The sequence below is a fragment of the Rhinatrema bivittatum genome, chromosome 12 (genome assembly GCF_901001135.1).
Source record: "Rhinatrema bivittatum chromosome 12, aRhiBiv1.1, whole genome shotgun sequence".
Taxonomy (NCBI): Eukaryota; Metazoa; Chordata; class Amphibia; order Gymnophiona; family Rhinatrematidae; genus Rhinatrema; species Rhinatrema bivittatum.
The window spans coordinates 43,723,051-43,749,545 of NC_042626.1; the positions used below are offsets into that span (position 1 = coordinate 43,723,051).

The 26,495-nt window shown below is 43.6% G+C and overlaps 1 protein-coding gene across 5 annotated transcripts in view; it reads left to right on the plus strand.

The window, feature by feature from the left end:
• KIRREL3 (kirre like nephrin family adhesion molecule 3) overlaps positions 1 to 26,495 on the plus strand; it is a 1,312,393-nt gene that overhangs the window by 830,447 nt on the left and 455,451 nt on the right. For all 5 annotated transcript variants that reach the window (XM_029572739.1, XM_029572737.1, XM_029572738.1 and 2 more), the window contains one exon: positions 5,014 to 5,163. In XM_029572739.1, coding sequence (XP_029428599.1) covers positions 5,014 to 5,163 — 150 coding nt within the window. The remainder of the gene's footprint in view (positions 1 to 5,013; positions 5,164 to 26,495) is intronic.

Sequence of the window (26,495 nt, forward strand, 5' to 3'; positions counted from 1 at the left end):
AATGGATGTGAATGATGTCATCAAAGGCGGAATAGTCGGCATTGTATATTGCTTTGTGGAGTATGGTGAGGACTTTGAATTCTGCTCTTTTTTCAATAGGGAGCCATTGTAATTGGTTGAGAACAGGTGTAATGTGATCTGTAGACCTGTATAATTATATTTGTCAAATGGGAAAGGCAGATTGTGTCAAATGCCTTGTTTTTAGATATTGTCACATGCCTCTAGGTCACACAGAAAATCAGTAGCACAATTGGGAGAAGAGCTGAAGCACAGGGAGATAACATGACTTGCCATAGGATCACACAGAGTCAGCATGGGCCAAGCACAGGGGTTTTCTGAGGCATTGGTAAGGATTGTAGAGTTGAACAGTTAAATTGCTAAACAGACTATACAGGCAATAGAGTCTAACACATAATTCAAGATGCCCTGGACTCATAATCCTAGTGCTTTAACCACCAGATCATGAGGTGTGCATGACTACTGTTTCCTTGCCTTTTTTAAAATCAAACCTGGCCTTCCATTATTACAGTTGGCTGCATCTGGACCAGGAATTTAAGGTGATAGGTATAATAATATCCATGGGCTCTGGTCTCCCATGATTCCTTGACTACTGGTGCAAAATCTGTCCCTTTCTGTAGAATTTTCTACTCTCCCACAGAATTGCTCAGGAGACCAGACGTCAAGCCTGGTCAGGGACCCAGAGGCTGTTCTGCAGTGTTTCTAACTCTTCCCCGGCTGATTCCCCCCCCCCCCCCCCCTCCCCCCTTCATGCCGATCATTACAGATGACTTTTGGTAAATGGTCCAGACCATTATCTACATCTTTTAGCTTTGATAGGAACCTATCAGCTTCTTTAAAGTATTGTTTCTTCTTGTAATTGATTTATTTTAGGTTTTTTATAATTTTAATGTTCACCACTTTGTTGTAAATGTGAATAGTGGTATCTTAAATAATAAATTACAATTAGTGCCTCAGTCCATTTCCTCCTCCTCCTCTGTCTCCCAGGGCCTGAATATTATTACTTGATTAATTACAATTAATTATAATGGTAAAACAAAGCGATGTACAAATAAAATTCGAACAAGCTAACAAGGTAAAAAACTAGTAAAAATATAGCATAAAAGATATCAAAATAAAACTAACAAAAATGTAACAAAACCATAATACAACAAACAGTTTAAACAAATAAAATAACAGAGCACCAAGACAAATTTAAACAGCAGAGGAGGAGGACATGGGCAAATGCACAATCAACAAACGTGGGTTGGGAAACTGAATCCAAGAGGTTGGCAGTGTGATAGAGGGGATAGGGGTTATGGTTTTAGGCAAACGAGGTGGGACATGGGTGGGGTCTGGGCGGTGCATGGGAAGACCAGGACAGCTCCATGAAATCAGTGTCGCGCAGAAGCGCATGCTGGGATCCCACAACTGTGTAACTTGCTTCTGCTACGGACTGTGTGTAAGTATTGAAATTTAAAAAAATGAGGGTAGTCAGTGGGGTTTTAGGGGTTGGGGCTAGTAGGGTAAAAGGGAGGCAAGTTAGGTAGGGCATTTAGGGATTTACTGGGGTGAACTGGAAGGGAACAGGGGGAAAAGGCCTAATGCATTGCCGCGCATACCGGCTAAAATTCCTCCCACTTATGCGCATGAGACAGCATTTGCGTGCATATGTATGCGTCAATATGAAATCAGGTGCACGGGTAGCCAATTTTATAACATGAGCGCGGGTATTGAAATTCACCTGTATATGAATAGAGGATCTGGGAGAAATAGGGATGTTATGTGAAACAGGATATGGGATGGGAGTGCATTATGTGTTCAGCACTCCCATCGGGTCTGGCCCACTAGCTGCCACTATCCCTGTATCACTGTCTTTAGAACACACTTAGAAAGGGAGCCATCCCACCGGGAGATTCGGATAGGATGACTCAGTGCTATTTAGCCCAGCCATTTTAACACTCAGGGTGGGGTTCGGTTAGAGGAGAGCAGCTGCAGAGGCAACAAGTATTTTTTCTACACTCTGATAGAGCCTCCTGGCCTTGCCCTTTTAGAAGAGACACCTCACAGTGCACTCCCTGCCTGAGGGTCCTTCTTATAATTTACAGGGAGATAGACTTTTAAAGCCTGATATCATTTGGGGGCAAAAGGGCTCTCTATAGGGGATCAAAGGCCTGTGAGCCTTCTCTACTCACTAGGTAGGCAAGCACCAGTGATGGATCCTGCTGTGAGATATAGTGAGGGCAGAAAAGCAATCCAAATTAACATTTAAAGTAGTTTTTGGAACTAAAGAGTAGTGGGGAGGATATTTGGATCCCCCTTCCCCACTGGGATTGCAGTGCTGTGAGTAGCCTGGTCCTCAGATTTTTCCACCAGAGAAATCACCTAAAGTAGCAGATAAGGAGAATGAACAACTGAATCCAAGGAAGAGCAAGAGAAGGAGATCCCATCCGGATTTCCACCTAAGGAAACAGGGACAGGCTGGGAGTCCACGGGAGAGAAGAACTCTAAAGGTAGGATTTTTGCAAAGCAAAGGGGACCCCTCCACTAGGATTCCCACAGCATAGCCGCAGGGAGAGTAAGTGTATTTAAAAAATCATCATGGGCTCTACCCAGAGGTCTGTAATAAGGACACTACCTACACAGAAAGAACCCTGTAACTACAGTCAGATGCACACTCATCAGTTTAGACAACTGGATTTTAATTTGACTTTAAAAATCAGTAAACATGGTCCTGTCTGAGTTCTAACAGCCTCTCACCTCATGAGAAGCACTTAAAGTCCAGCACACTCACTGGCGACATCTTTTCATCGTCTGGGTCATAAAATAGTCGTGTCCCCCCCCCCCACTCCCGCCCCCAGGGATTAAGAGTCAGCATGGAAGTGAATGGTTAGCCGAAGCAGCCCCAGAAGATATCAATAAAATTGTGTGCCCCTAGGAGGTGCTCTCCTAAAAAGAGGGTGACATGTGATACAGGGGCTGGGGGTGGGGGTGTTGACTCTCAGGCCGATACAGAACGGTGCGCTCGGCCGAGTGCATCGTTTAGCCCCTGTTTGGCCGCGTGTTTTAGATGCGCTATTATTACCCCTTATACTGAAAGGGGTATTAGCATGTGGAAAACGCGCTGCCACCCCCCTGAAACTAATAGCACTCATCACATGCAAATGCATGTTGATGAGCCTATTAGTTAGTCGCCTGGAATACTGAAAGTAAAATGTGCGACCAAGCCACACATTTTACTCTCAGAAATTAATGCCTGCCAAGGGAAGGGGGTTAAGCTTCAAGGGACCCTGAAAAATGTACAGAAAAGCAGAAAATTCTGCTTTTCTGCACACCCTCCGACTTAATATCCTAGCGATATTAAGTCGGAGGAACCAAAAATTAAAAAAATAAAAATTTAAAAAAATCTGCCTGCCGGTCAGGGGGTTTGAAAACGGATGCTCAGTTTTGCCATTTTCCAAACCCGTGGCTGTCAGCGGGTTCGAAAACTGACACCAGTAAAATTGGGTGTCGGTTGTCTGACCTGCTGACAGCCACCTCTTCCACTAATAAGGAAGCGCTGAGGACACACTATTGTCCCTAGCGCCTCCTTATTAGCAAGCTACCTCATTTAAATACAAAGTCACGCGCTCAGGAAAGGTGCCTGGGCATGCGTCATGAGAGCGGGTGCTCAGCTAGGAGCGCCGGCTTTCCTGCATCTCTTATTGAATCGGCCTGTCTGTGAATAAAGGAGCAGGAGAATTGGGTATGTGTGAAAGGGTAAATTGATGTTTATGTGTATGGGCACCTAGGATGCAGCCAAGAAAGGACTGAAAGAGGACTGGGGTAGAAAAGAGGGAGAGAGAGGGGGTGGGGATTTGTAGGAGAACAGGGTGGGAGCCAGTGAGGAGCCACCTTCCTCTCCTCTCTCTGGATCCACTCTTACGATTTCAGAACTTCCTTCTTTCTCCCTCTTTTGTACCTCCCCCCCCCCCCCCCCAAGATCCTAGAATTTCCCTCTGTTCTCTTCTCTTCTTTTCCTCCCCTCATCCTGAACTTCCCTGTCTTCCCACTTCCTCATCTGTGATCCTCCCCTTTCTCAGTTCCCCATGCCTGAATCTCATTCCTTCTCTTCTCCCCATCCCTGATCCTTCCTTCCTTCCCCCCTATCCTTTATCCTTCTTCCTTCTCTCTCCATCCCTGAGATTTCCTCTTCCTTTCCTCTCCCATATCAATACCTGCAATTTTCACTGATAAAAGTCCCAAAAGAACACAAATTATTCAGATACAGAGCAAAGCTGGAAAACTACTTTATTTTTATTATGCAAAATAAATGTTAATTATTCAATATCCAGAATTAAATTTATGCAAATGTGCCACCTAATTGCTGCAGAATTTCAGAAATTTCGTCTTGCCGCAGAATCTATCCCCAAGATTCCATAGGAATGGGAGCCTTGTAACATCCCGTTACATAATATATCTTCGCTTTCATAAGATATTTTGGAAACCAGACCCATTCTGTTTGTTTGTGAAATCCAGAGCTGAGAAACACTATACAAAGTATTTTACTTAATACAGAACACAGGCATGGTTCACTGTGAGTAGTTGGATGTTCTTTCTATCATGCCTGGATGAACTGTCAGTGTTTTGGCTCTAATGTTGGTTTGGGAAAGGTCCAGTCTGGCTCAGAATTCCCGTCATTTCTACCTGCTTTCCCCGTCTTCCTCATGTTGTCTAGACATTGAATTCCCTTTCCAGAATGGAATAGGAGGAGAATGACTATCAACTGATAAAATCTAAGGCATGCTTCAGTAGCCATATTTAAAGTAGATCCTATGCAAATATGCTTTTTAAAATACTTAAAATGTTATTGCAAATGCCTTGGGGCTGAAACAATTTCTTAAAAAACTCAGTCAAAGGAATAGAAGGTATGACTTGCTCACATTCAGCCATATTGAGCACATTTATGATATTGTTTATAAGATAATGGTACCACACACATTCTCTTTGACTAGTGTCTCCATTTCCTTCTTCTAGGCTACCCGCGTTACTCTGTGGTGGGCGACCATCTTTCTGGGGAGCACCACTTGAAAATCCAACGGGCAGAGCTTCAAGATGATGCATCATACGAGTGCCAGGCTATCCAGGCAGCTATAAGATCACGACCTGCTAGGCTGACAGTACTTGGTGAGGCATTTTGCACATTCTAAAACATGGGAGCTGGAATGCTCTTTAACTGAGTATCTTTACATATTTCTGACCTGAAGTAATGTCTTCTAGATATACTCCTTTCTTGGAGGAGGCAAGCTTGCTAAAGGGTTTCATAAGCCCACTCTCATAGCCAAAAATGCAATGAAGCAGATTGTACAATGCCCCATTGATATAAGAATTATTCCAAGATAGGTAAAGGCCTCATAGTATATTTCATACATAGTCACTGCTATTATCCTTGCCCACTATGCATCCATTAATCTGGTCTCTGTCTTTCAGCCTCTCTCTTCTTTTCTTCTTCTCTCTCTGTCTTTCTTTTTTGTTCTTTCTCTCTCTCTCTCTCTCTCTCCCTCTCCATCCACAGTTCTTTTCCATCTTTTAATAAAAATTAGGATTAACTGAATTCAGTGTGTCAAGATCAGGCACATATTCACCTTCAGGATGGGTTGTCTGGTGGAACATATTTAGTACAAGTACTTCAGGAGAGCTTCCAGGTAGGGGAAAGGGGCAGAAGGAATACTTTTATTATTGTTATTTTTATTAGTATTTAAGCATAGTTGGTTGATCTGATGTCTCCAGATCAGAGTCACCCTTATTCCAGCATGATAAATCAGATTAAAAATGGTGCATTGTATCAAGTGTTGGGATTTGGTCATGCTGAGTTCACAATCACTTTGAAACATATTGGATCATTGTCAAATGCGACATGAGTAATTCGAATCAAATCAAACCTCCCTACCCACACAGTTTGGAATGGGATCAGTGGCTAATCTCCTATTCCATGCAATATAATGAATAGTTTGTTCTTTGTTATGCTGGTCCATCAAGGCTTTTCTTGTGATGTGTGCAGGGCTGTTTCACCCATGAATAGCTGTGTGTTAGTAGGACCACCTTCCATGTGAGCCTCTGTCTTTCCCAAAACTTCAAGTGAAAAGAACTGGATCCTGCTGTAGACGTTTCTGCTGAAATGCAATCGACTGGTAAAATAGATCTTGAAGAGCAGATGGAAAAAATTTAGATTCATTGTCATTATGGCTAAATCATAACTAGTTCATCAAAAGTTATTTCAGTTTGCAGTAGGAGATTTAGTCTATCGACGCAACTTTACCCACCAAACGTGGAAAGATCCGGTGTACACTGGACCATACAGAATAACAACGTTAACTCCTATAGCTGCTCGCTTAGATACTGACACTACCTTCACACAATTAGCTGACTTGAGGCCATGTCCAAGCACAGAGGCTATTTGCTGAGACTTTACTCTTTCATATCTGCTTCTGCAGCCTCACTGGTTTGAATTGACTTTATTTTATTCTGTAGGATTCTTAGGAGTATCTAAGGACCTTTTTGTTCTTTGAAGGACTGATCTTTGAACAATTGAAGTATCATTTAGTAGGTGCATGTTTTCTTTCTTTATTATACTTTAACTAGAAAATTATTAAGTTTGCTAATCATTTTTGTTTTCTTCCTAATAGTTCTATTAGATTCATTGTTATTGGTAATAGTTTTTAGAAATCATGTATCATGATAGAGGTGTTTAAAATCATGAGAGGTCTAGTACGGGTAGATGTGAATCGGTTATTCACTCTTCTTGGATAGTAGAAAGACTAGGGGGCACTCCATGAAGTTAGCATGGGGCACATTTAAAACTAATCGGAGAAAGTTCTTTTTTACTCAACGCACAATTAAACTCTGAAATTTGTTGCCAGAGGATGTGGTTAGTGCAGTTAGAATAGCTGTGTTTAAAAAAGGATTGGATAAGTTCTTGGAGGAGAAGTCCATTACCTGCTATTAAGTTCACTTAGAGAATAGCCACTGCCATTAGCAATGGTTACATGGACTAGACTTAGTTTTTGGGTACTTGCCAGGTTCTTATGGCCTGGATTGGCCACTGTTGGAAACAGGATGCTGGGCTTGATGAACCCTTGGTCTGACCCAGTATGGCATTTTCTTATGTTCTTATGTTCCTCCTTTCTCTGTTACCCTTCTTTCCCCTGACCTTTAACTTAATTTCTCTTTACCCACACATACACCTTTTTCTACCAATATGTGGTATCAATTAATGTATAAACATTCTATTACATTGTACCCTAACACTCCTTGTATTGCTTGTTCTCAGCATTTCCATACTACTCAAATGGCAGGTTTTGTTCTTACTATACCATTTACAAGTTTTATTAAATAAAGCCTGCAGTGTGTCAGCATACAACCCAACTTATAAAGAAGGGGAAACGGTCCCCCATGTTTCATAAGAACTGCGTCGGGAGGGAACCCAAAACTTGGAAGCACTCAGCGCAGTTAAACGATTAGAAAGCACAATATTAATATGGACGTTAGTGGTTAATGTCCTTCCTCTTTATATGCTGACTGAGCCCTTGATGGTTGGACACTTCACCAGTTTTTGCTGCCTAAATCATAAGCAGTCTCATTTGGTTTTGAGGTATCAATCATAGCTGCCTTTCATTATCTAACTGGAGGCTGTTGTCATCTGTATACCGATTTTTTGGTATCTGTGATGGCATTTTTGGGGGTCCTGTGTCATCTTTTGCCCATCAGAGACTCTTCTGTGTCACTCTATTTATCTGGATTGTACTTCTGTTTGTATGATTTTATCTATGTTATGCTCTGCTCTGCTGCAAATTTTGGATGTGTGCGTGCTATAAATTGTTTTAAATAAAGATGAAAAAATAATAGACTCAGTATAGCTGAACTTAGAGAAGGTTTGGATCAGTCCCTGGAGGACAAGTCCATCAAGTATTGTTACCCAAATTTATTTGGGTATCTCCACCTAGAAGCGAGCAACATGAAATGGGCTTTCCTTTTAGGATCTTCTGGGTACTTCCAAGTGACCGAATGGTCACTGTCTGAGACAAGATGCTGGACTTGATGGACCCCTGGTCTGAGCCAGCATGCAGGGCCGGTGGAAGCATTAGGTGGCCTAGGGTGCTGGAAGTGAGTTGGGCAGCAGGTTTTGAAAGGGTGGACAAGATGAGAAGTGGCATGGGCGAGGCACGGAGCTGGAGGGTGTTTTCCATTTTTGGGTATGTATTTCTTTGAGGAGCCGGGGTCGTGTGCCATTAAAGAGAAAGAGAAAGATATCACGCGATGACAATATCCCTTGATGACCTCTCTGCTTAGAGTGGCTGGATGCCCTTCCACTGGCACTGCCAGCATGACATTTCTTATATTCTTATCAAAGTGATCTTTCTGGAATGCTGCACACTTGAGAAATTCATTAAAACATTTCTGAGGGGTAGATTTAATTCAGACTGGCATGTGGGTAGGAGGTGGGGGATTAAGGGCTTAAATCAGGTTTACATTTGATTATGAAATTAACCCAACCCTCCCTGATCTGCTAGAGAAGTGTTGGTATCATAAATATTAAGAGGAAAGAAGCATTATAAGGATTAGATTTACAGCTGATGAATGGCAGAATACATTTCATAGTACGTGGAAATCCTCCTTAATGCCAACAAGTGTGTAGGATACATTTCAGCCTTTTGCCAAGTAAAATTAGAAAAAATTAGAAACATTAATGTGACTCAGTTACCATTATCTTTTCAAAACGCCGGAGAGAGTTTGTCTTCTTTGGCACCTCCCTCAAAGCCATCTTTGTCATCTGTCCTCTTAAAGGGATATTCACCTTTTCAGGGTCCAGTATACCTACAAGTTATTTTTACACTCTTACACCAAATTATAAAGCCACAATGTAAAGGAAAATTGGTCCTTGGACTTACAGTTGGGCACAAGGGATGATGTTTAAGAGATTCACTGATCCGCTGCTTCCATCAAATTACAACTACTACTTATTTCTGTAGCACTACTGGATGCACACAGAGCTGTTCTGATTCCCATTTAGAGCCTAAAAAGAAAGCTCTACCAACCAGGATCGGTGCTAGGATTTTTTGCTGCCTTGTGCGAACAATTACTGTGCTGCCCCCCCCCCCCCCAGTTCATTCATTCTCTGCCCCAGGCCCACCCAAAAAAGCTCCCTTCAGTGATACAAATTTTTAAAACGGACACCACTCCCTCTCAGATAAACCTGCAAGCATCTCCAGCTTTTCTTTGATAGGGATTTACCAGCAGCCCCAGGCCTTCCTCTTCATTTCAGCTGCTGGCAGGTTAGAATCCACCTGTACGCCCCCCCCCCCCCTCATTTTCTCTCTCTCTTTCACACACACCAAACAAGCTCCCATTCACTCACACACACACACACCCATCCCAGGCAGACTCCCATTCACACACCCACACCCATCCCAGGCAGACTCCCATTCACACACACACACCCACACCCATCCCAGGCAGACTCCCATTCACACACACACACCCACACCCTTCCCAGGCAGGCTCCCATTTCCACACACACACACCCATCCCAGGCAGGCTCCCATTCACACACACACACCCACACCCATCCCAGGCAGGCTCCCATTCACACACACACACACACACACACCCGTCCCAGGCAGGCTCCCATTCACACACACACACATCCATCCCAGACAGGCCCCCATTCACTCACACACACAGGCACATCCCAGGCAGGCTCCCATTCACTCACACACACAGGCACATCCCAGGCAGGCTCCCATTCACTCACACACATCTATACACACATCCCAGGCAGGCTTCCATTCACTCACACACACCCATACCCCCATCCCAGGCAGGCTCCCGTTCACTCACACACACTCACCCACACCCACTCATACCCCCATCCCGGGCAGGCTCCCGTTCACTCACACACACTCACCTACACCCACCCATATCCCCATCCCAGGCAGGCTCCCATTCACTCACACACACTCACCTACACCCACCCATATCCCCATCCCAGGCAGGCTCCCGTTCACTCACACACACTCACCTATACCCACCCATATCCCCATCCCAGGCAAGCTCCCATTCACTCACACTCACATCCCAGGCAGGCTTCCATTCACACACACACACACACATGCCAGGCAAGCTCCCATTCACTCACACTCACATCCCAGGTAGGCTCCCATTCACTCACACACATACAGACCAGGCAGTCAGGGTCCATGGTTCATTCTTCCTCTGCTGCTGCTGCCAGCCTGTACCTTCTTCTTTGTGAAGAGCAACCCTTTTGCAGCTTCTCTTACTGTGCCGGTGCCATGGTAATACAGGGGTTTTACATGTAGGTAATTCAATATCCGCGGTTCTAGCACTTCCTGTCAGAGGTGAACCTAGAGTATTTGGCACCTGGGGCAAATACTTCATTGGCACCCCCTCCAATATATAATTTTAAAATTTCCTAAACATTGATACAATATTTCAAAACAGCAGACCTCAAACAATACCCAGTAATTAAAACTAATAAGGATTTTAAAAATCTCCAGCTCTCCATCTCTGTCATCCTAAGATTGTTGTAGACTGGGGGCATGCATGCGCACACACACACACACACACACACATACATACAATATGCTCCCTCTCTCTCATACACACACATTCCTGCTTGGTGAGAGACAGAGGGAGCATGTGTGAGAGAGAGACACACACACATACTTTCTCTGTACCTTTCTCACACACAGACTTGCTTCCTCCATCTCTCCCTATCACTCACACTCACACACACACACACACACACTTTCGCTGTCTCTCTCACACACTAACATACACACACTCTTCCTCTGTCTCTCACTTTCTCTCTCACATGCACAGATGCAGACAAAAACTTCTGGAAATCACAAGCCAGATTCTGTACGCAGTGCAACAATGGAAAAGCAGAAAATCACTATTCCTCAAAACAATACAATCAAGAAATATAAATCAATCAGAATAGCAAAACCATACCAAAAATATACATTTCAAAACAGCTGATGAATAGAATAATAATCAATAATTAGAAGCTCCTGTACACATTTTAAAAAATTTCCTAAACATCTATAAAATATTTCAAAACAAACATCAAATAACATCTCATGCTGAGATTGTCATGAATTGGGAGTACACACACATACAGAGAAACAAACAAAATATGCTCCCTCTGTCTCTCACATACATACATGCTTGGTGAGAGACAGAGGGAGCTTGAGAGTGTGTGTGTGTGTAAAAGAGACAGACACACACATTTCCTTCGTCTCTCTATCACACATACACGCTTCCTCTTTATCTCTCACACGGGATTCCTGTCTCACTCACGCATGCACACATGCTTCCTTTTGCTCACACATTTCCTTCGTCTCTCTATCACACATATACGCTTCCTCTTTATCTCTCACACGGGATTCCTGTCTCACTCACGCATGCACACATGCTTCCTTTTGCTCACTTCCAGCCCTGTACATAGGCACCCTCTCACACATACACACCCACAGGCACACACACACACACACACTCACTCTTCTGTACACTCACTGACTCATACACACAGAGGTATCCTCTCATACTCACAGAGGCATCCTCTCATACACACTACGGACCTCCTTCCGCTGCCAGTTGGATCGGGTCCACCGGCGGCACCACTGACCTTCTGTAGCCGGTGGACCCAATCCCACTGGCAGCAGAAGCAGGAGGCCACAGCAGAGGAAGTCTATCTGGCATCAGGTCCACCGGTGGCAGCACGGGCCTCTCCCTGCTCCCAACGCTGCTCTACTGGATGTGCCACCCTGTGCAATTGCACGGTTCGCATACCTGGTGGCGCCAGGCCTGCTACCTACTGGTCACTGATCATTATTTTAAAAGAACCTATGATATGGAACAGTACCCACCCTGTTTCAATGAAATATGTGTAGGGCTTCCATCTCACCCAAGTCTCTCTGGAAAATCTGATCCAGTCTTGGTTTTGCCCCATAGCATGCATGGAATTGTATCTCTGATTTCCCTAAGAAAAAGTAGGATTATTTACCTGTGTATTCTATAGAGCAAAACCAAGACTGGTTCAGCCTTTTCTGGTTGACACTGATGAACTTGCAGTTGTGATCCTAGTTTGTTGTCCTTTTTTAAAGTTCTCTTTAAGATGATGCCCTTCAGTTCTTTCAGATACCTTATGGTAGCTGTGTTATCCAGAGAGACCCAAACTGCATCACACTAATCGAATGGGTTCATTTTAGCTACGGTGTCACAAATGACATCACACAGCATGAACCAGTCAGACATAAGTGTGGGTGTAAGTGGTGAAGCTGGTGACATTTTATCAAGCATGGTCATTCCCATGGATGCAGGGGAGCACATTAAAGAAATTTAAATAGCAGCCTATGGTGAGAATTACGACCATGCATTTTGTAAAATACTGCACAGGGTGTGGTTTTCCTTTTAAATCAGCTTTAAAAATCTCCCCAAAACAAACTTGCAGAATCAGTTTAGTAATAAACCTATCCCCATGTGGCTAAGGTAATGAGTTTTACGGTGTTATGTGCCCAAGGCTCTAATTTAAGAAGTAGTCATTATCTGGCTGGAGTATGAATCTTATACCACATATCAGATATTCTCACTTGTGTTACTGACTCCAGAAAGTTGGCATTTAACAGGGTTGACTGCATGCCACCTAGAACAGATTAAACCAGTCCTGGTTTTACATGTAGCGAGTTTCAGTCTATTTTTCTTAAGGAGATCTGAATTCTATCTGCAAGTGCATACAATGAGGCAAAGCCAGGTCTGGCTTTGCCTGTCCTAGCTGACACATGGAGCCATCCAGTAACCCTAGGCATGAAGCCGTGAGTGCTCTCACAGCTGCCACAGCCTGCGTAAATTGAAATCAGTCGAATTGCTGAAAGGCTCCAGCAGCAGGCCTGCAGCAACTCATCAGTTCTCAGCTGTCAGCAGCGCGCTGTTTGATTTTCAGATGGCACTTAGTCTGTATAGGCGAAGTCTGCGTCTCTCAAGGCACTGAAATCTTGTGCCTCATTTTCTGGATTATTAAAAAGAGAGCAGCAGAGAGAGAGAGAGTCTTTGAGAAAAATGTAGTAACATAGTAAATGACAGCAGATAAAGACCAAAAAGGTCCATCTAGTTGTCCCAGCAAGGAGTTTAGGGTTGTAATTTGTGCTCCATGCAAGTTACCCCTGTGCTTTCTATTTATGGTTGTAACTACCGCAGCATGCAGGTTACTCCCATGCAGAAATTTTATACCAAAATTACTGGTTAGTTACCTCAGTTCTTCATGTCCTTCCTCTAGCCACAAGGGATCCTCTGTATTTATCCCATGCCCTTTGGAATTCCATTACCATTCTTGTCTTCACCTTTTCGAGGAGTGCATTTCAGGAATACATCACGCTTTCTGTGAAAAAAATATTTGTGCCATTGTTCCTGAGCTCCATATCAAGAACCCTAGTCCTACAACTTCCTTTCCATCAGAAAATTTTTTCTTCCTGTCTTGGAACTTATTGAACCACGTTTCTCTTACAGTCATAATGATCTGGATCTGCTTTCTTCCACCATTAGGGCTTGCAAATCTGAAATTGTATTCTATAGACTATGCACATTTGTGCTCACTGTCTTCCAGGTTTTCTCCGTCCCATGTATTCCTTCACAATATCTTCATGCCTGTCCCCTTGTCTTTGCTGTTCTTTATAGGTAGGTTATATGCTCTATCTTTTCATTCAAGAGCTGCCAATTGAGTCCACTCCCTCCTCCTTACCATCTCTCAGACAGGTGGGAACCGTAGGAACTCTTAACCATGCATCCGTGTGTGCCATAGGAGTAAAACCAGCACTGGGTTGATGTGGGTGCTTCCTGCTACTGAAATAAGCATTGAACACTGACTATCGGCAAAGAGAAATTCTTTATTAATAAGATATCTTATGGAGCAATGCAGAGTAATGCAAACCCAGAGCTCGAGGCTCTGAAGCTATGCAGCAAGTTATATGTTATCCTCCATATCTGCACACCAATGTATTAGTTTCTTTGTAAGCATAACTTGTTACTTAGTACTACTGGCTTATCTCATATGTTAATAATACTACATTCTTGTAAGCTGTATGATTTCTTGTAAGTTGAGACCAGAAGGCAGAAACAAAACTTAATGCTAAACTTTGACATATTTTAGCATTCTGGCTAATCTTTGGCATACTTTAGCATTCTACCATACTTAGCTATTTCCACAGGTCTGATCAGTTCAATCTTATTATGCTGCTGTTATCTTTCTGCTTCTTCTCTGCCACCAACAGGTCTGTCTCCACAAATCGCTCAAAGCGCTCTTACACGATCAGTCTTTTAGCAGTGGAAAAATAAAAAGGAGCTAGATAGCTACCCTACTTTTTCCACATGGCTTACATATGAACTTGGAGGGTGCATGTTTCAACATGGCTTCATGCAGAGAGGAGACTATTAAATGTTTGGTGTCAGAGATGCTATATGTTAGCAAACACATTTGCCCCTGCACCATCTCCCTCCCCCCCCCCCCCCCCCCCCCCCCCATGAACACCATGTGAACGAGGAGCAGCTATCCCTTACTCTCATATCACCTGTGGCGGCACAGGGGCCATGGATAATAGAATCAGGGGCATATTTTAGGGTTTGAAGGAGCACTGCAGGACATCCTAATGAAAGCTAAATATTACATCAGACATTACAGTGAAAGCCATCTTGATGCTCACTTCTCTTCCAGCTCCAGTTTAGTGATGGTAAAATATGCCAGTCTGACAGCAGAGGAACCAACAGCATGAGCAGCAGCAGTGTAAGCTTCTTCCACAGAACAAGTCTTGCAAGAGTGGCAGAAGTGCAAGCTATCTTCAAACACATGTATTCACACACTGCCCCACCACAGAACATTATACAGCACGAGCAGTGACAGTGCAGACTTCCTTCACACATATACTGCCCCATGTCTTAATACTGCTCTGAAAGGATCAGCAATAGAGAAAAAGGGATTGGAGTGTTCAGACATCTGAAAATGAGATTTTTTTAAAATGATGCAGACTTGCCTGCTGCTATCTACACGGATTCTTTCAACTCAAGTCAGATAGGTGATCAAATGTCACATATATATGGGATAAACTGACTTCAAGCATCACCTACTGCAGGGCCTGATCTGAACTGAAGACCCAGGATTGGGAAAACTCCACATAATCATGACCATTGGCTGAATTAGTTGGCCCATGCATGGAGGCCTATATTGCTGTTAAGATCCAGAAGCCTAGTGATTTGCTAGCATACAGGCTGATTCAGTAAACTGCGTGGGACAGCCGGCGCTCCGAGGCGAGCACCCGCTCTCCCAACGTGCGCCCAGGCCACTCTCCTGGGTGCGCGATTCAGTATTCAAATGAGGGCCCGCGCTAATAAGGAGGTGCTAGGGACACTAGCGCATCCCTAGCGCCTCCTTATTGCTGGAAGCGGCGGCTGTCAGCAGGTTTGACGGCTGATGCTTAATTTTACCGGCGTCGGTTGTCGAACCCGCTGACAGCCACAGGTTCGGAAAACGGACGCCAGCAAAATTGAGCGTCCATTTTCCAACCCACGGGCTGCGGGCAGATTTTTATTTTGGGGGGGGGGCCTCTGACTTAATATCGCTATGATATTAAGTCGGAGGGTGCACAGAAAAGCAGTTTTTTCTGCTTTTCTGTACATTTTCCCGGTGCCGGCTGAAATTAACTCCTGCCTTTGGCAGGAGTTAATTTTTTAGAGTAAAATGTGCAGCTCGGCTGCACATTTTACTTTCTGGATCGCGCGGGGCTAACTAATAGACCCATCAACATGCATTTGCATGTTGAGCGCACTATTAGTTTCGAGGGGGGGGGGGTTTGGCAGCGCATTTTCTACGCACTATCACTCCTTACTGTATAAGGGGAAATAATAGTGTGTGGAAAACGCGTGTCCAAACGTGGGCTAACGGTGCGCTCGGCCTGAGCACACCATATTGAATTGGCCTGATAGTGGTAGATTTGGAAGGTTGAACTTTCCCGCCTGCCAACCCCTTCCCAGGTTTTCCCATCCAGCTCTCACATCTCATTCCCCAATCACTTTTTATTAAGTGTTAAACTAAACAGTAGTAATTGTGGCTAAACGGTGGGATAACTCTGCTGATAATACACAGAAGACACATCAGAATACCAAGGCTATTCATTCTGATTAAGCAGCTATTACAATATATGCCAAATAGTTTCATAACAATGACCATATTTACTGCACTGGCTTTCTCTGGTAGTGCTATTTTAATGGTACATTTAACTCATGCAGAATTACAATGGGCCTCGTGCAGAACTACGTATGGGATCTTCATTAGGGCTTCAACCGCCCCATCCTCCAAGCAATCATAACAGCCCCTAAAAACATTTTTGGTTAGCTGATTAATTGTTGCTGCTTCCTGTCTAATGCTACTTAGTAAGATAATGGAATTTATTTATACAAAAATGGGTTGCTGGAAGAATTGGGGTTTTTTTCAGCTTTATTTTGATTTTCTAGTGAATTTATCATCAGGCAAATGTGCCAGGTTTCCAGCAGTGGAATCTGAAGTGCTTAATTTAAATTTGCCAACTGACCATATTTCAGGCTGATGCAGTCCTCTGCATGCATGAGCATGCAAGTTCTGATTTCCATAAGAAAAGCAAGAGCTACAGCCCGAGGCATGCAATAGGAATAAAACCAGAATTGGATCGACCTGATCAGCAGAAACAGAACTTGTCAACTCTGTTTTAATTTATCCACAAGACAGGAAGAGGTAGCGCACACAAGCAGTGACTGCAGAGCAAATGTCCTCATATTGCCTCAGACCAACAGCAAGGGAAGGAATATAGGGTGGTGAGTCTTTTCAATTGGGCAGCATTATCATGGACTCATGCCTCAAACCATTCTACAACTGTCCAACGAGGATAATGTGATTTCTCTAGTCTTCTTCCAACAATAAAGGATGATGCAACATTATCATCTGCACTCCCTTTTACAAATTCCTATATCTGCCCACATTTGTTATACATGGATTTCAAGCAAATTTATATTTTTGTGCATGACCAAACTGAAAAGCAGGACAATTGTTTAAGTAGGGATTAGAACATAAAAAGCAGGAAACCTGGCCATTTTACACTTCAGCCTTCTACAACTGTCTTCAAGAAAATTAGGGAAGGATTCTTGTATGTAGGAGGGATGCCTCCTTTGGGAAGGCAGAGAATATTTTCTGTAGGAGGCACGATCCTTCCTATACAAAGTTTGGCAAAAAGCAGGGCACAGAAAGAGAGTACACAAGGAGACAATACCAACTCTTACTCCTCTGTTCTAGTCTGCCCTTCTCTTACCAGGTCATGTTGGATGCCGTCGTAACAAATATTTATTTATTTATTTAGACATTTTATATACTGTCATTCCAAATAAAGATCACAATGGTTTACAAAAGTAACATTCATACTGTACATCAACAGAACAGGATTAATATATATCTGCTTAGATGTTCTAATACATTTTAGCTAAAGTTGTAAGGCATAAGGCTATTAGGTCAAATTGTATTTAACAGTTTTCACATAGAGGTCAGTACGTTGTCTTATGCTACTTGCAATCTCTTACTACTTTATTACTCATTCTTAAATTATTGTCTTTTGTCATTCTTGTTGTTGTAGTTCTCTGCGTTCTGATGTTCTCTGCATTCTGATATTTTAGGTTAGGTTATATGCATTTTTTAATAGCTATATTTTCAGCTCACATTTAAATCTCTTTATTTCAGGTATCAAATGTATCGTTTCAGGTAGGGAGTTCCAAAGCTTTGGGCCTGCTATGGAAACACACAATTTCTTACTTGCGACAGATGTGTACTCCATATTGTAGGCACAGTCAGTAGTCCTTTGTTTTGAGATCTTAGTATTCTCTAGGGTGTGTATGGTTGTAGTGTCATTCCAGTGTTACTGGAATGGATGATTTTGAATATTAACGTTAATACTTTATAACAGATTCGGGATTGCACTGGCAGCCAGTGCAATGATATTAGCAAGGATGTGATGTGATCAAATTTCCTTGCTCCGAATAAAAGTCTTGCGGAGGCATTTTGTAATAACTATAACAGTTTTAAGATACAAGCAGGAAGCCCAAGTAGTAGGGAGTCAAATCCACAAAATTAGGCAAACACTAGTGTCTGATAAACAATAACCATAAATGACTAGTGTATACGAATCATCAATTATACATAGTGGTCTCCAAAAAATTGTAGCGACCTCACAACTGAATGATTGCTACTTTTTTATCTTTTCATTCTTTTCAACTGATCAGTAGTATCAGATGCACATAAAAATAAAGTGTTCTGATTGACCAATCAGATCTTGAAAATGTGGTACACTACTATAAGATTCATAATTATATCTGTGTTCTTTTCTTTGTACTCAGCTCTGTGCAAGATGAATCACATTGAATGTCCTATCCACAAAGAGCTTCAGTTTATAAGAAGCCTATTCATGGGGATGATAACTTTCAAACAGCGGCGCAGGTGTATATGTGCGCGCATATCTAGGCTTGCGCCTAGAGATGTGGCCATTTTATAGCATATGCCCATATGTTATAAAATCAACTGAATGCCCGTACATGTGTGCACAATTTTATATGGGCGTGCACGTGTGCGCAACTACCGGCGCACACTACCGGCTCTACCATGTAAGTGAGAGGGATTTTATTAGATATGTGCGACGACGCAATAGCCCTTGATCTCAGTTCGCCCAGTTGACAGATCGGATTTCCTAACCCATCCTGTTATTCAGCCTCCCTTTTACCCTTTTAACCCTAACCCTTAAAACCCCGCCGACTCGCCTAGTTTTTTAAATTTTAATACTTACACGCCGTCCATAGCAGAAGTAAAGGTACGTGGTAGGTAACCCAGGCGTGCGCCTGTGCATGAAAATACCTATGCGCACATTTCAAGGTAACTTCCCGGAATGCCCATGTCCTGCCCATGCTCCACCTAGACCACACTTATGCTCTGCCCCCCATTTAAAACTGTTTAAAATTTGTGCGCGTACCGGGAGATCCACAAGTACTCATGTGCGGCATCCACCGGCCCGAGACACGCGCATATCTCCCAGCTTTGGCACGTGTAGGGCTCTTAAAATTGCCCTTTAAAGGCTTTCTCCCAATTTTTGTCTATGGGGCTAATGCTTATTTAAATAGCTCCCTAAAGTTTGATCACAGGGACATCAGTTTGTTCAGGGTCACATTGAGTGATAGATGGGGGGGGTTCCAGGCTGCTGTATAGAGGGCTAAAAGTCTGACATTCATTGCAGACCCAGTGATCGAGCCAAACCACATAGAATCCTCCTGAAAACAAACCTACTGGAGTAGACTTTCAAAGGGTTACGCGCATAACCCCCGAAAACCCACCCCTGCGCGCGCCGAGCCTATTTTGCAAAGGCTCTGCGGCGCGCGCCAGCCCCGGGACGCGTGTATGTCCCGGGGCTTTGAAAAAGGGGCGGTCTGGGGGCGGGGCCGTGAGCGTGGCGGCGGTCCAGGGGCAGAGCCTCAGGCAGGCGTAACCTTTGGAACAAAGGTGTGGGGGGGATTTAGTTAAGGCTGGGGGGTGGGTGCGCACAAATGTACCCCGCGCGCGTAACTTTAAAAATCTGCCCCACTGTATTTTATATGTTGTAAATAAAGTGGCCTGTGTGCAGATAGACGAATGGGCATGCAATTGTAGATAAATGTGTGTTTGCTTCTGTGCATGGGCTTGCATGTATACCCTCGTGATCCCTGCCTGCCTGGGAGCAAATGGGATTTTGTATCAAATTGCCATAAAGATGCAAAACACTAACCTTGAGAAGCCCTGGAGTGTTTTCAGCACATTAGCCCAGAAATGTCTGGAGTTCCATTACAGTGAGACAGCTCTGGGCTGTTTCTTCCTTCAGTCCTTCCCTGCCAGCGACTAAAGATTTTTCCATCTGACAGATAGGGCACCAGCACAGTTAATCTGCCATATAGCATCTGGGAAAAGAATGGGCCTCCCAAGACCTTTACACAACTATATATATATATAAAAAAAAAATGTATAAACAAACTATTGAACTTTTAGTATTTTTTAAAAGTGGATTGCTGTATACTTATGCTTCAGTGTAAAAGAGGCCTACCAAGGCTGCAATTTGTACGATGCCATTTGCACGAGCTACAATCATGTGTGCTGTGTAAAGGGGACCTGCCACTTACATGGGCGGCAATCACATGTGCTGCATAAAGGAGACCTGTTCTATACGGTCTGCAATCATGTGTGATACAGAGAAGGGCAACAAAAATGATAAAGGGGATGGAAAAGCTTCCTTACAAAGAAAGGCTAAACAGATTAGGGCTCTTTAGCTTGGACAAGAGACGACTGGGAGGGGCTATGATTGAGATTTATAAAATCATGAGTGGGGTAGAAATAACGAGTAATTAACCATTCCCCTTTCAGAAAACACTAGGACTAGAGGCACTCCATGAAACTAGCAACTGGAAGTGTTAAAACATATTGTAACAGCATTTTTTCATTCACCACACAATCAGGCTATGTAATATATTGCCGGAGGTGCGGAGGAAGTGGTTAAGGCAACTAACATAGTGGAATTCAAAAGAAGATTGGACAAAGTCCATAAATAGTTATTAGCCAGGTGGACTTGGGAAAGCCAGTGCTTACCCCTGGTAGTAAGCTAAAAGAAATATTGTAGATCAACTGTGACCCCGACTTGACTACTGTAGGAGACAGGATGCTGGGCTCGATGGACTTTGATCTGACCTAGCATGGCACTTTTTATGTTCTTAAGTTCCAACCCTAAAAAATAGATTTCCAATCCTTTGTCACCCCAGTTTCAGTCAATAGGGTCAGGCCCGTGATAACTCAAAGCCCACCTGGTCTGATCTGATGCTGTACTCTGCCTCTCCTGCTTTCCTACAGAAGCCAGCAGCAGAAGCAGCCTTAAGCGCATGTCATTTCCTGGTGCCGTGCAGCCTGTCTTAAGCTGGAGGGTTGGTGAAATCGCACTGCTCCTACTATGAGTCTGACCCTGCAGCAACAGATGATGTGGAGAAGAGACGGCTGAGGGGGGATATGATAGAGGTCTTTAAGATCATGAGAGGTCTTGAACGAGTAGATGTGAATCAGTTATTTATACTTTCGGATAATAGAAGAACTAGGGGGCACTCCATGAAGTTAGCAAGTAGCACATTTAAGACTAATTGGAGAAAATTGTTTTTCACTCAACGCACAATTAAGCTCTGGAATTTGTTGCCAGAGGATGTGGTTAGTGCAGTTAGTGTAACTGGGTTCAAAAAAGGTTTGGATAACTTCTTGGAGAAGTCCATTAACGGCTATTAATCAAGTTTACTTAGGGAATAGCCACTGCTATTAATTGCATCAGTAACATGGGATCTTCTTAGTGTTTGGGTACTTGCCAGGTTCTTGTGGCCTGGATTGGCCTCTGTTGGAAACAGGATCCTGGGCTTGATGGACCCTTGGTCTGACCCAGCATGGCAATTTCTTATGTTATTAAATACTAATCCTGCTGTCAGTTCCGGGGGCAAGGTGGAGGAGCAGGGCTCAAAGCTGCCCAGCCCAAGAAAAAATAAGGAAGGAGAAGAAATGCGAGTGGGGTTGATTCTGTGTGTGTATGTGTGTGTTGAAGGGGGGGGGGGGGGGTGAGGTTATGCAGCTTCCATTAGATGAATATGGACCGATCTGCTCCCCCCAGCTGATGAGACACCTGGGAATGGGGGAGAAGAGAGTTAGTGCCAGTTGGATCTGCAGCGGGAATGCTGTGGTCACTGCTGCCACCAGAGGAGAACGGGTTGGCCCAATGTCACCCTCCCCCAGACTTCCCTTTCAGAGGAGAGCAGGCCAGTTATAGCCCTGAGTCCCACGGACTGGGAGGTTCAGTGATTGTAGCAGCCTTTGCTTTTTTTCAGCTGCGTTAACTGGCCAGAGAAAAGAGAAGAGTTAGCGGAGGGTAAGTAAAGGTGATTTATTTTCTATTGCAGGGAGGGGAGTGGAATTGGTGGCTACCAGGGATTGGGATGGACTCAGGGGAGAGACTCAAGGGCCCCTAGTGGGATGGCATGGGGGCATTATTGCTGGCTCTCAGGGGAAAGAAGTGGGTAGATAGAGGAGGATCTGGAGGGTAGAGCCCAGGGAGGGGCTTGAGGACTACGGGGGGGATCAAGGACCAGTGAGTATGCTGGGGATAGAGGCCATTTGGGGGTGAGGATGCAAATATGATTGCCTGCCTTAGGCACTAAAATAGTTATTCATAAAAATACAATCTATATGCAATATATCAAAATGCAGCCCACAAATTTGTTTTAACAAAATTAAAACTAGATTTTTTTTTGATTCATATAATATTTCTAGGACATTATAATCTTTCAAACACCTTTGAAATAAACATATTCAAATTGTTATTGTAGTTATCAATTTTTTTTATTAAAATGGCGAACTGTTTTAGAATATTCTGTAGATAGAAATACCAATAAACACATATTCCTCATGAGGACATAAGAAATTGCTATACTGGGTCAGACCAAGGGTCCATCAAGCAGAGCATCCTGTTTCCAACAGAGGCCAAACCAGGCCACAAGAACCTGGCAATTACCCAAACACTAAGAAGATCCCATGCTAGATTTCAAAACGTACAGAAACATTATACTTGACATTATTAAAAGGACAATTGGTAATGTTTAGGATACAATCTTTCATGCACCATCTTTAAATATACTTTGTACAATGTGTAATGTCCCAAAAATGTGCTTTTTAATGTGCCATAATCTTCCTAGGGTCCCAATAAAAGTCCCTGATTGTGGTGATGTATCTTCAAATCAAGAGGGTTATTGTAATATACTCAAACAAGAAGGATTTATTATATACCGGTAAATCCTTAATAAAAATCTAGTTTTAATGTTTAAAAATTGTTTGTGGGCTGCATTTTGATATATTACATAGAAACATATAGAAACATAGAAATGACGGCAGAAGAAGACCAAACGGCCCATCCAGTCTGCCCAGCAAGCCCTCGCACTCCTTTCTTTTTTTTTTTCTCTCACATACCTATCTGTTTCTCTTGGCTCCCAGCAACCCCCTTTATTCTGTTTCCCTTCCACCCCCGCCTCCAATGTAGAGAGCAGCGTTGGAACTGCATCCTAGTGAAATAGCTTAATTAGTTAGGGGTATTAACCACTGCAATAAGCAAGCTACACCCATGCTTATCTGTTTATCCAGACTATGTAATTCAGTCCTTGTTGGTTGTTGCCTGAATATAGATCCATCTTTCTTCATTCCTCCCTGCCGTTGAAGCAGAGAGCCATGCTGGCTATGTATTGAAAGTGAAGTATCAGTCTTGCTCCCCTGCCGTTGAAGCAGAGAGCTATGCTAGCTTTGCATTGAAAGTGAAGTATCAGTCTTGCTCCCCTGCCGTTGAAGCAGAGGGCTATGCTGGATAGGGATGTGAATCGTTTTTGAACGATTAAAATTATCGTCCGATAATTTTAAAATCGTTCTAAACAGTTAGAGTACACGATACAATACAAATGCCCACGATTTATCGTCAGGAGCATTTATATTGTATCGTTAGATAGGGCACGGGAATTATTTGGGGGAGGGTGGGAAAACCGGCACACCAACACAACCTCTAAACCCACCCTGACCTTTTAAAACAAATTCCTTACACTCCCCCACCCTCCCGAACCCCACCAAAATATTAAATTACCTGGTGGTCCAGTGGGGGGGGGGGGGTCCCCGGCGCGATCTCCCGCTCTCGGGCCATCGATGCCATTTTGGCTACCACTGATAAAAAGGCGCCGATGGCTCGAAAAAAAACAACCCACCCCGACCCTTTTCAAATTACCCTTTTGATTCTCCCACCCTCCCGACCCCCCCAAAAACCTTTTAGATGTACCTGGTGGTCTAGCGGGGGGTCCAGGAGCCATCCCTTCAATCGTGCCAGTGCCAGTGCTGGAGGTTTCAAAATGGCGCCGATCACCTTTGACCTTACCTTGTCACGGGGAGCGACGGTCGCTCCCTGTGACAAGGTAAGGGCAAAGGCGATCGGCGCAAATCCTTTTTTCCACATTTCCTCATTGCCTCTGAAGCTTAGAGCAATTTTGGAGTTGCATTAACCGTGTGTATGTTTATTGAATAAGGGTATTATCACCAGGTAGTAGCCGTCGTTCCCGTGAGCCACCCACTCTTCATTCACATCCTCTAGACTTTATGGATCCACAGTGTTTATCCCACACCCTTTTGAAGTCCTTTTCAGTATTGGTCTTCGCCACTTCCTCCGGAAGGTCATTCCAGGCATCCACCACCCTCTCCGTGAAGAAATACTTCCTGACCTTGGTTCTGAGTCTTCCTCCCTGGAGTTTTATATTTTTATTAAGTATTGTATTTGGATTGTGTGTTTTTATGAGTTTTGTTTTTTGACTCCATTTTTTGCCTTTTTGTTTTTGTGGTTGATACTTTCTGAGTTAGGAATTTAAATTATCAAATGGCAAAATGCATTAAGTTACACCTCAAAGTATGTTTCAAGTTTATTTCAAAAAACCTCTTTACTTGAAGATATATTGCTACAAAATATATTCTAAAACATTTTGCCATTCTGATAAAAAAAAAATATTTTCATAGCTACAATAATAATTTGCATTTATTTCAAAAGTGCTTGAAGGATTATATCCTAGAGATTATTATAGAAATCCTTAATAAAAGTCTGGTGTAATATTTGTAGTGGAGCCAATGCAATAAAGTGATTCTAGCCTAGCACACAGCTTAACTAACGGTTGGGCATGCGATACAATAAAGGGATCAGCGCATCCAGAATGCACGACTAAATGCCTCATCTACATGTAAATGTGATGTAGATGAGGCTATGAGCTATTAGCCTGCAATGCAAAAAATCTCTGTGCACCCGAGGCAAACTTTTTAACCCATAAAATGTTATGCCTGCCCTGGAGCAGGTGTAAAGTCTTCCCGCACGTCAAGGGCTCAACTTAAAAACAAAAAAAAACCCCAGCTTTCTTTTGTAGTACTTCCTACATCACGATGCTAAGTAGGAAGAACCACAGAAAGCAGCACCATGCAAAAAAGAACTCACGTAAAAAAAATTTCAGGGCACACAATATGCACCCACAATATACACTCTCCGGGCCATGTGTATTGTGTGTGCATATCCCTAGCGCATCCATTTTAGCGTGGCAGCTCATTTACATATTGCATCAGGCGCCCAGGCGAGGTGGATGTGCGCACATTAAAAAAGCGTGTGCCCAGTTGGAATGCAAGTTTTTTTCGCGCACTTTATTACATCGGCCTGAGTGTTGCCTTTCCATAGGTAGAGTTGTTGCTGTTTGAATTCTGGGAGCTTACCACTGCAGCCACCACACCAGGTGTGCTGTAGCAAGTCATTTGGTCCACTCCCTCACTTCTCTACCCTAGGTCTTTGTCCTCAGCCAATTAGTGGAGATCCCAAAGGGTTCTCTACGTACATGTAAAAATATAAAAGCAAGTCATGGCCAGGGGCGAATTCCGGGTAAAGATCGGCCCGGGGATTTTCCACCCAGGCCGGCCCAGGAGATACCCCGAGGTCTGCCGAGCGTGGCTCTGTTGCGGCCGCGCTCGGTAGACCACGTGACCAGAGCGACCGGCCCACCGGGGGATGCCCGATCCCCCGATAGGCCAATCCGCCCCTGGTCATGGCATAGCACATAACTGCATCCTATTCATGCTATCCTTGTCCTCATGCATGTGAAAGAAATGTTACAAATCCTGTTGCCCTACCACCTGGATACCCTCCTATGTATTGAGTATGGGCAACTAACCACTGTTGAAGATATGATGTGGTATTAGTCAACTTGATTTAATTGACATATTAACTTGCAACTCTGCTCCCCTCCCCCCAGAATCTTGGAAGCTGATGTCACTGGTAAAAACCCCTTCTCATCCATCCTACTCAAATAAAACTAGCATTGTTGATTTGGGAGAGGCAAAAGATGCTGGAAAAAACTCATAAACACATCACATATTTATCTAATGACTTCCTGATGCAGAATACTGACTGATTTCTGGTGTCTGGGGAGAAAGGAGCAGGCAGTGTTTTGGGGAGCAGGGAGAGTGTGTGGATTGCAGGGAGTCGATGAATGTGTCTGTGCGCATGTAACCCGTACATAAAATAAAACCAGTTGCCTAGGAATTTCAAATTCAATCGCTAGTCAGTAGGTTCTGATTAACGGTCAGACAGATGGAGTAGTGGACTGGGATCAGCGGTATTTCTTTACTGGTCAGGGAAACTTCTCCCTTCTGTGGCTGAACAGACAGCCCCCCCCCCCCCGAACTATATAGCTTCTTCTCCCTAATAACAGTTCACTGGCAACCTCCACCTGGAAAACCAGTTCAGTTAAGTCCACAACTTGGATTGGTCATTTCAGTAATGTCAACA